At 36.4% G+C, this 9,738-nt stretch overlaps 1 protein-coding gene across 1 annotated transcript in view; it reads right to left on the bottom strand.

The window, feature by feature from the left end:
- The window catches only part of ITGA8 (integrin subunit alpha 8), a 167,754-nt gene that overhangs the window by 135,098 nt on the left and 22,918 nt on the right, over nt 1-9,738 (bottom strand). The window contains exons 3-6 of the mRNA XM_003786791.2: nt 9,180-9,280; nt 5,112-5,235; nt 1,204-1,265; nt 138-183 (exon numbers count right to left, since the gene is read on the bottom strand). Of these exons, the coding sequence (XP_003786839.1) occupies nt 138-183; nt 1,204-1,265; nt 5,112-5,235; nt 9,180-9,280 (333 nt within the window). The remainder of the gene's footprint in view (nt 1-137; nt 184-1,203; nt 1,266-5,111; nt 5,236-9,179; nt 9,281-9,738) is intronic.

Here is a 9,738-nt window from a genome sequence, read left to right as displayed (position 1 = left end):
CATGATGCTTCACTTGAGAGGTTATGAATGGGGATAAAAAGTTAACGTGCTAGAAAGTCCACATTTGACAAGGCTCCTGCTTTGTCTTTTTGTTGGTCACAACAAACGAGCTTTCTTTCTCGGCTCACAGAACGTACCTTGCCAGTAAAAACTCCCGGGTCCTCCTACAATTAGGTCTCCATTCTACAAAACAGAAACAATAATTGGAAAAGAAACACTGATTTTTTTTTAAAGGGTGATAAATTATTGTTAATAAGCATTGCTCTAATGATTTGTCACGCACAAAAAGGCAATTTTTAAAAGAGAGGTTACATGTCATTTTCTTTCCATTTTTGCTTTCAATTATTTAGTGTGTTATTGTATTAAATAATTTTAATTTGACTCAGGTAAGTTGAATGCTCTCTCCCTTGAGAATATATGCGTTCAATTTTTGGCACTGCCTCTGGTAAGCAAAATGCCCACATGTTTAACGCTGTGCAGCAGGCATGGTCTTTTCAGCCTTGGCGATAAGAAGAAAATTCTGTTCCAATTTATTTCAAGGCCATGGTAATACCAATTTTTTTTTTCATACATCCACAAACCCACCTCCTTCTCAGCAGAGGGAGCAAAAATTCCACACTAGAAAATATAAACGTTTTGTCTCAGTTATTTACAGCCCGTATTTCTTTAATTGTCAGTAAAAAAAAAAAGCAATGATAAAAATCACAATGATAAATAGTAAAGAATTTGTATGTTGAGGAAATTTTCCCAAACCGTTTCAAAACCACAGAGTCTTTCCCCCTGTATTCTTATTGGACATCAATATGTTTAATTTTGTGAAAAGATACTTTTAATACAAGTACTAAATCCAATCCGTCAATCACAGCTACGAGAGAAAACAATAGATTCTTGTGATCTTTTCAGAAAAACATGAGTATTTGAGATTTGCATTTAATCGTGATTGCCACAAAGGGTGGGAAGGAAGATTTGTTTTTCATCATATGTATTTTTCTCTTATTTAATAGGCTGCTGTGAGTGAGCATAGATGAATAAAAATAAGGAGAAAACAAAATATTTTTACAAGAAGTTGCCACCGTAGACCAGAGATGTTCCCCCAAGGTTCTTTGCTTATTGTTATTTGCAGAATGTAGAAGTGAGAGCTAGAGGATATAATTAATAATAGTAAGATTAAATATTAGAAGCTGCAAGACCAAGGGAATTCACCTTATAAAAATCCAGACTAAATCCTGCTTGGCAGTAACCCTGGCCTTCAGGATCAGCATTGCCTAGAACAATCAAAATACATCAGTGTTATCACATTATCATGGTAAGATATATTTTAATAAACAATTCAGGATGTTCTATGGTTTTCTCTAGAAACTTCTAGGTTTAAAACGATCACTATGTAGTTTTACGTTTATTTTGAAAATTCTGTCCAAGTCACTTATTAGACATATTTCCATCTGTTTTCTCATCCCAAATATCATTGTGATTCTACGGTAAAATCAACTGGAATAATATCCCTTTGGGTTTTGATACCCTTTTGAAAACCAATTCCGACTTGTCACTTTTCATGCTGTAAATTATTCAAAAGGGAAGAAACGTCGCCATTCTTTGAAATTATTTTGCTTTAAAATAGGAAACCGGAAAAAAATTCAGAGAAAATAATAATTCTTCATAAAATTCATGGAGAAAATAATCAATGTCAAGTGTTTATTTGAAGTGGCAATTATATAAAAGAGCGTGAGGTTCTTTCTTTTACAAAGTCTTTTTTTTTTTTTTCTGGTTGAGTTGTAATTTGTGAGAACTAAAGGAATCTTTCTTCCGGAACTTCAGAGGAACTGTGAACTTTACAGTTGTGCCCCAGACTGGACTCAGGAATCCAGGGGAAGCTTGTTGATCATACATTGTTATTTGTTGCCTTTTGAAGTGAAGTGGGAGGTGGGTGTGAATGATCCCCACTTGAATTATGAATGAGCAAGAGCTGCAGGCTTGTCATTAATATGAATGAGCAAGTTGCTGCTCACAGGATCAGTGCAGTGGGTTTGTGGAATTAACATGAGGTCCTCCTTGAAATTCTCTTTTGAAAATAATATCACTGATGTCCCTGTTCTGTGATACTGAGCATAGGCTTGGGAACAAGCTGGCTTTGTGTTAATGATCTGCAAACTCCCTAGCCGTGATGGGAAGTCTGCTTCTTGGATGATCTGAGGATGAAGAATAATATTAATAGAAATAAGGAGATCATGAGAATCATGACCAGAGCTGAAATAATTGGCAATTTATTGAGCTATTCTGCCACTTAACATGAGCTTCAATTTACCTTTGTTGGGCTGTTTTTATTATTTAAGAAAGTAAAGAGTAAATATATCGCCACTATCATGGGTCCCTGTAGCTCAAGGTGGGAGCATACTATAATTTGGATCTTTAGAGAATGGTTCAAACTCACACTGAAACTTTCCCCACACACGAGTCTAGATTCCACATGTATTTTAATCAGAGCTTTCACTTCCCACAGGTAGTCAGGCAAAAAGGCAGAACCAGAAGCAATCAAAGTTTTATAAATGATTGTCCTCCATGGTAGTTGACAGCATAGAATATATTTCCAAGTCAAATGTGATGGGTGGCTTCATCTTTTTAGGGCCAATAGTTTGCTGTTCTGGGGAAGCATCATTAGCAAATCGTGAACTGGGATAGGGATTACTGGGATAGGGATTATAGTTAACACTGATGAAACAAGTTCAGTATCAAATCTCAGCTCTACTACTAATTTTCTGAGTAATCTGGGGATTTTATTATCTCTCCACCTGACTTTTATCTTAAACATAATCATACTGACCTTTTACCAAAGCCAAGTGCATGCTGAATGGGATGTTCACAGACTCTGCCCCTGATGGGCTGTTGCCTGGGCCTGGGAGTCTCCTCTCCTCCCACTCTAAGTGTCACTGCTGGAAGGTGCCCTTCCTGTCACCCTGTCTGAAAAGCTCCTCATCTCCTTACTCCCCCAACATCAGTCACTCTCTCCAACTTGCCTTGCTATATTTTTATATAACCTGTTCACTGCCTGACTTAGTTATTTATATGTCTGTTGTCTGTCTTCCCTACTAGCATGTCAGTTCCTTGAACACAGGGGTTTGACTTCGCTTGTTCTTGGCTGCATTCCCTAAATGTAGACTAGTTAGTGTTCAACTTGTTCATAAACCCCTGTCAAATGAATAAAATCATTGAGTTTCATTATCTACAGAGAACCCCTATTTTAAAGCTATTTAAAATAAAATCCTTATCTCACCATCTATCCATTCAGCTAACATTTCTCATCCCATCGAAGAAGTGCCTAATTAACTTCAGTGTTTTTAAACAGAAAGGCATAATCATCTCCTTGGAAAAATCTTCACCAGAAACCATCAGAGTTAATGTTTCTCTCCCAGTTCTTTGAATCTCTTACTCTTAGGGTCTCTTTGTTAACACTTAAAGACCTAGTCTTTGTCTTTCTTTGTTTATTTCTGATATTTGCTCAGTCTTATCTAAGTTAATCTTAAATATATTAAAAAAAATTCATGCACACTGGGGAAATGTGCTTATAGTCTTAGGAATCAAACTCATTTGGGAGCAAGGTTTTTAGAAAATTAATATTCTGAAATCAGTCACTAGAATGTTCTTTCTAACAACATTTTCCCCTGATGTGGTCTTGTGAATTATCAAGAATAAGAGAGAAAATACACTGGTTGCTTATCAACAAATCCCAGTGATCTATCTGGCACAGAAAACTGGAGGACTTCACAAAAGGACTCTGAGTAGACGCATCCATCCCTCCACCCATCCATCCATCCACCCACCCATCCATCTGTTCATCCACCCACCTATCCATCCATCCACCCATCCATCTAGCCATCCATCCATCCATCCATACATACATACATACATACACACACCCATCCATCTATCCATCCATCCATCTGTCCATCTACCTATCCATCCATCCATCTGTTCATCCACCCATCCATCTACCCATATATCCATCTATCCATCCACCCACCCATCTAGCCATCCATCCATCCATCTACCCATCTATCCATCCATCCATCCACCCATCCATCTATCCATCCATCCATCCATCCACCCACCCATCTATCTATCCATCCATCCATCTACCCATCTATCCATCCATCCATCCACCCATCCACCCACCCATCCATCCACCCATCCGTCCATCTACCTATCCATCCATCCATCCACCCACCCATATATCCATCTATCCATCCATCCACCCATCCATCTATCCATCCATCCATCCATCCATCCATCCATCCATCCATCCATCCATCCTTTCATCCATCCATCCATCCTTTCATCCATCTGTCCATCTACCCATCCATCCAGCCTTCCATCCAGGCAGCCATCTGTCCATCTACCCACCCATCCAGCCAGCCAGCCAGCCATCCACCCACCCACCCATCCATGCATTCATCCATCCATCATGCTATCCACAAATCTTCAATTAGTCTACAAACATGAAATAATTAAATGGCAGTGTCCCAAATATGGTACTCACAGGCTTGCTTTAAAGGATGCTTTTCTGGAAGATTCCTAGAACTGCTAGATGAGATTTGGACTCTAAGTGTACAGAGTGTTTTTGATAATGGGGGAATTAATCAACTCAAGCAGAAAACTATATTATACAAATATCTTAGTACACAGCTGGTAAAGAAATGAGCAGCTGTGGAAAACAGGTTAAACAGAAATCTCAAGCATAATGCTTCCCCTAAGTACAAACATGCTAATGGATATCATTCCTGCAATATACAAGTCAAGTAGGCAGTGTTCTTCAGAATACAGGGTGTGACTTTTTAATAGACTGATGGTTTAAGGCCTAAAATAAAAAACTGATGAATTCTACCACCAAATTTCTAAAACCAGAAAATTTTTAAAACATGCAGGAAGATCAGAAGAATTCCATACCTTGTCCCTGTTGGCATATCAAGACACCAGCTGTCACAGTCTTTACCTGTCTCTAACACTTTTTCCTGGTTAGCCTATAACCTATCCATGCTGTTTAGAGCTTTCTGCTCCCCTGTCCAGGACAGAAAAGCTCTCAAGCTAAATTTCAGATGGGAGGACTAAAAACAACTTACTGTTTCGACAGGGAGAATACTCAGCATAGGCACTGAAATTCTGAATTGCAACGTAGCAGGTGCCAACTGGGTCCTTTGCGGGTGCTGGTTTAAGAGTCCTCCAGTGATATAAAGGAGCACAGGCCTAGGAAACATCAAAGTCACAAAAACACATTTTTGATGTAAGTTTCTTACTCTATATTTGAGTTACTAATTAGGGTACCTGAATTTATGATAAACCAAGTTAAATTATTAAGCAAATTCAGTGGCCTTCAGCATACTAGTGAGTGAGTCCCTGGGGGCATCAGGGTTAAACTTTCAAAGCTAATTTTTAACATTCATGTACTGTAGAATTGGCAAAAATTAAACATCTCCATAAAATGAGTTTTCCCCCATAGACTCTTAAAATTTTTGCCAAAGAAAACAAATGGAAAATTGTTTCTAAAAGCAGAGAACTAATATTTTCTTTTCTTTTTTTTTTTTCTTAAAGAACCTACATAAAAAGCGAATGGTCATTCAAACAGTGAATAAATCAGTGTGATGTCTTAACATGAGAAATATTTACTTTCTTTGTCTAATTGTTGCTTTAAAAAATGGCTTTCTAATCAAAGGATGCAGACAGGTTAGTAACCTGTTTTGTGGATTCTCCTATTCATCACAGAAGTTGCATCTTAGGACTCTTTAAACAGCTTTCATGGAAACATGCCCAGGTTTCCATGGGTTTTGTGCCTTGATTTTTTAATTCCATGGTTTTTATTTATGGCAAAACTGAAGGCAAAGGATAGCATCTCATGCCTGTCTTAGCAATTTTATTAGAGATGATCAGGAAGTCATTAAAAGAGCATGGTAATGACCTGTAAGGATTTTCAAGGCATTGAACACTACTTGTGAAGTAACCCAAGACAGTGCCTTGGCTTGTTATGGAGAAATTTACTGAGATAAACTTCAAGGACCTCAGACAGCCTTTCTGAGAAAGTTGAGTTATTCCAAATCATTTCATAAATGAAGGCAAAAAAACCCCCAAAGTGTTAGGAATGAAAATATTATTCCCCACTATCCATCTATCCATCCATCCACCCATCCATGAGTTATTCCAAATCATTTCATAAATGAAGGCAAAAAAACCCCCAAAGTGTTAGGAATGAAAATATTATTCCCCACTATCCATCTATCCATCTATCCATCCACCCACCCCATGAAGCTAGTGGGGATAGCTTATTCCCCACTAACATATAAAATGGCAAATTAAATAGCAGTATATACTACACAAATATTCAATCATGGTTTGAAACTTCTTTTAGAATTTGTTGAACTGCCCACAGCACACCAGAGCTTTTCATATAAAATTTGCTTAATAGATGCATATTGAATTAAATTAAATGAAGGCCCACTAGTTACAAGAGGAAACCAGAATTTTATAACACCAAATGATTACACATTTATTGATACATCTTTGCTTTTATGATATATGATTTGTCGTGTCAGAAATGTCACATCTGATTGGGTGTCTAATGTACGCCTTCTCATTTTAGGAATGTTGCTTTGGAGAAAAAAAGACACACCTTATGACATTCTGCCTTATGGCACCATTTCTAGGACTAAATTATGGTAAATGGAGGGGACAGCCTCTAAAATAGTTTGCCTAATGAGTGTATTCATGTTCTACGTATATTGACTTAATAAAATAAAATTTTAAAAATAGTTTGCCCAATATCAGGAATTTTATCATCAAAGATGAATTTAAACAACAGCAAGAAAAATGTGAAATGCTCCGGCTGTTTCTTAGAGTACTATACTTCTAATAAGAGTACTGTATTAGAAAAGATGGATGTGTAATTCTCTTTGGGTAAATTAAATAACCTTACTTTTACAAGAAATGAGCAAGGTGATAGTGTATAAAACATAGGCACTTTTTGACTTCTGTTTTGCCTATAGGATTCCTCTGTTAAGTTTTATCTGATTGCCCAAACATTCATCTCTAAGGACACAGAATCACAGAATCCCATAAAATGGAGCGCTGGTCTACCTTCTCATTTGATGGCATTATACTTATAGCCATTCCAGAGAAGAAATATCTCAATTTTATAATTTTATGATTCCAAATGTGTCCTTGGTGATTTAATTCAATGTATAACTACTTGTAGTAAAGATAATTCAAATTCCCAAGTAAATCACCCGTCTACAAATTCAGCTTTGTGATTTTGCCTCTCTGTAGATTACAGGGTCTTGGTCAATAACCTCAAACTTTCTACCTCATGTAGGTTCCCTAATCTTAGGGTCCCCTTAGTGAACTGACAAGCTGTTGAGTTGATAAATTCCACAGAAGGTGTGAATAGTGAAGCATAGTCTGGTCAGTGAAGCGGTCACCTGTGTAGCCCCATATTATCCACCTTCCTCCACCTTCCATTTCACCAAAGGACATTTAATGCCATGAATTCTATCCAAAGTTGGCCTGATATCAGCTCTAAAATGTTAGCCTGTTTATATCAATTTTCACAATGACCTGGAACACACTGATGTGATGTGTTTGGACTTTGACCCAATCCTAATATCTACACCCATGATACCTGGATATTCACAAGGATACTTCTGTAGGCAGCATTTTGTGGTTCTAGTAACTACATTGCATGGGGGAGGATTTAATTGTCCATTCCGCTGTGTTCCAGCACTCGAAGGGAAGCAATTAACTTGAAAATACACTCTATATTATATAACTTCCTATTACATGATTGAGAAAATGCAAATAGGCCAAAAAAGAATAAAAAACATGATGTATTATTTTATTTTCAATGGTTTTGAAGGTTTTCATAAATATTGAATAAATGTGCAACAATTATATATATATATATATGTTACAGATAAAAATCACATAGTATCCAGAAGTTTTTTTTAACCCCAAACAGTTGTTAGTTAGTTTTTCCTTTCTCTTTTCTTTTCCTTCCCCTTTCTTCTTTCCTTTCCTTTTCCTTTTTCTCTCTTCTTTTTCTTTTTAAGAGACAGGGTCTTGCTATGCTGGCCAGGCTGGTCTCAAACTACTAGGCTCAAGCAATCCTCCCACCTTGGCTTCCCAAATTTCTGGGACTACAGGTGTAAGCCACCACTCCCAGCTTAGTTTTCAATAGTATTATAATTCCCATAAGTTCTACCCCACTAAAGGATAAAAAAGTTCTTACCAGTTCTGAAATGTGATAACTATACATTAATGCAAATACAATTCTATAGGGACTACATTGTAAATTCTGGATATTTAACCATAGAGAGCTGGCTATCCTTTTTATATCACCTGTTTCATGTCAAAATCTCTTGGGGGTGGGGAATTTAACCACAGACTAAATAAAGCAAGGCATTTCCTTTAGATATTTATTATTATTAAATCATAATTCAAATAGCTTGAGACAAATCCTAAAAGCCAAAGTTATTGCTTTGTTTTTATAAGGGAATTAAAGCCAATAGGTTAAAAAATTCCCCTCCCTACAAAAACTTCCAGTTCATTTCAATAGTCATTTATTTCTCAATAACTTAGACATGTATCATTGATTAGAACAAACAAATAACAGAATCATAAAGTCACAGCACTTTATAGCTAAAAGGTATTTATTTGGGAATAAGATTTTTTATACTTTAAGAAGCATTAGTGAACCCAGAAAATCATACTGTTAGTAGCTTTTTAAAAATTATTACTAAAGAAAATTTTCCTTCAGTTCTGAAAGGGACCGATGATATCACAGTAGATTAATTTGTTATGTTTTCTTACAGGAATAGTCCTGTATCTCTGGTCAAATTTGAATTAACCTTAAGCAATAAATTATTTACCTCTTTGAGATTTAGGTATTACTTTTCTATATTTCTTAATCACTTTTGAAACCTTTGAACATATCTAACTGATCTTTTGGAAAACAAGCTTTATTTCCCATAGCTCTGAGTGCGAACATATTCTTTAATTCTAAGTGGTAGACTTATTGCCAACAGGCTTATCTCTGAAAGTCTAATGTGCTCCTATATGAAAGGACTTTTCTAAATATGAAGTTAAAATATTTCGGTGCCCCTAGTGTTTGAAGGCAACACCGCAAACATAGGATTCATACTCACCACGACTTTCCCTTTGTAAGCCTTCACTGTTGCCCCGAACCATTGATTTGATTTAAACTCTACAGGTTCTTTGGTTCCATTAACTCTGATCTTTCTGTTGTCTAGAAAAGAAGGTATGAATTGTTAAATATGTGTCATGGAAGCCAATTAAAACATATCATAAATTCGTTTGTTAAAAAATACTTGAAGAGCTAAAACTAGTCCTTCTCAAGCTCTTCCAAAACCTTGAAGAGGAAGGAATAGTTACAGAAGCCGGCATTACCCTAATACACTAAAAGACGCTGCAAAAAAAAAAAAAAAGAAAGAAAAAGAAAAAAAAAGGAAAATTGCAGGCCAAAATCCCCAATAAACAAGGATGCAAAAATCCTCAACAAAATACTAGCAATCCAAATTCAACGGTGCCTTAAAAGGATCAAGTGGAATTTATCTCGGGGATACAAGAATGGGTCAACATATGCAAATGAATAAATGTGATACTACACATTAACAGAGTGAAAGACGAGAACCATACAATCATCTCGATAGATACCAAAAAAACATTTGACAAAACTCACCAGGA

The sequence above is a fragment of the Otolemur garnettii genome, unplaced genomic scaffold (genome assembly GCF_000181295.1).
Source record: "Otolemur garnettii isolate 467f Iridium unplaced genomic scaffold, OtoGar3 scaffold00019, whole genome shotgun sequence".
In the NCBI taxonomy this organism is placed as follows: Eukaryota; Metazoa; Chordata; class Mammalia; order Primates; family Galagidae; genus Otolemur; species Otolemur garnettii.
Note: the sequence above shows the minus strand (reverse complement) of the source record. Positions and strands in the feature narration are given on the sequence as shown.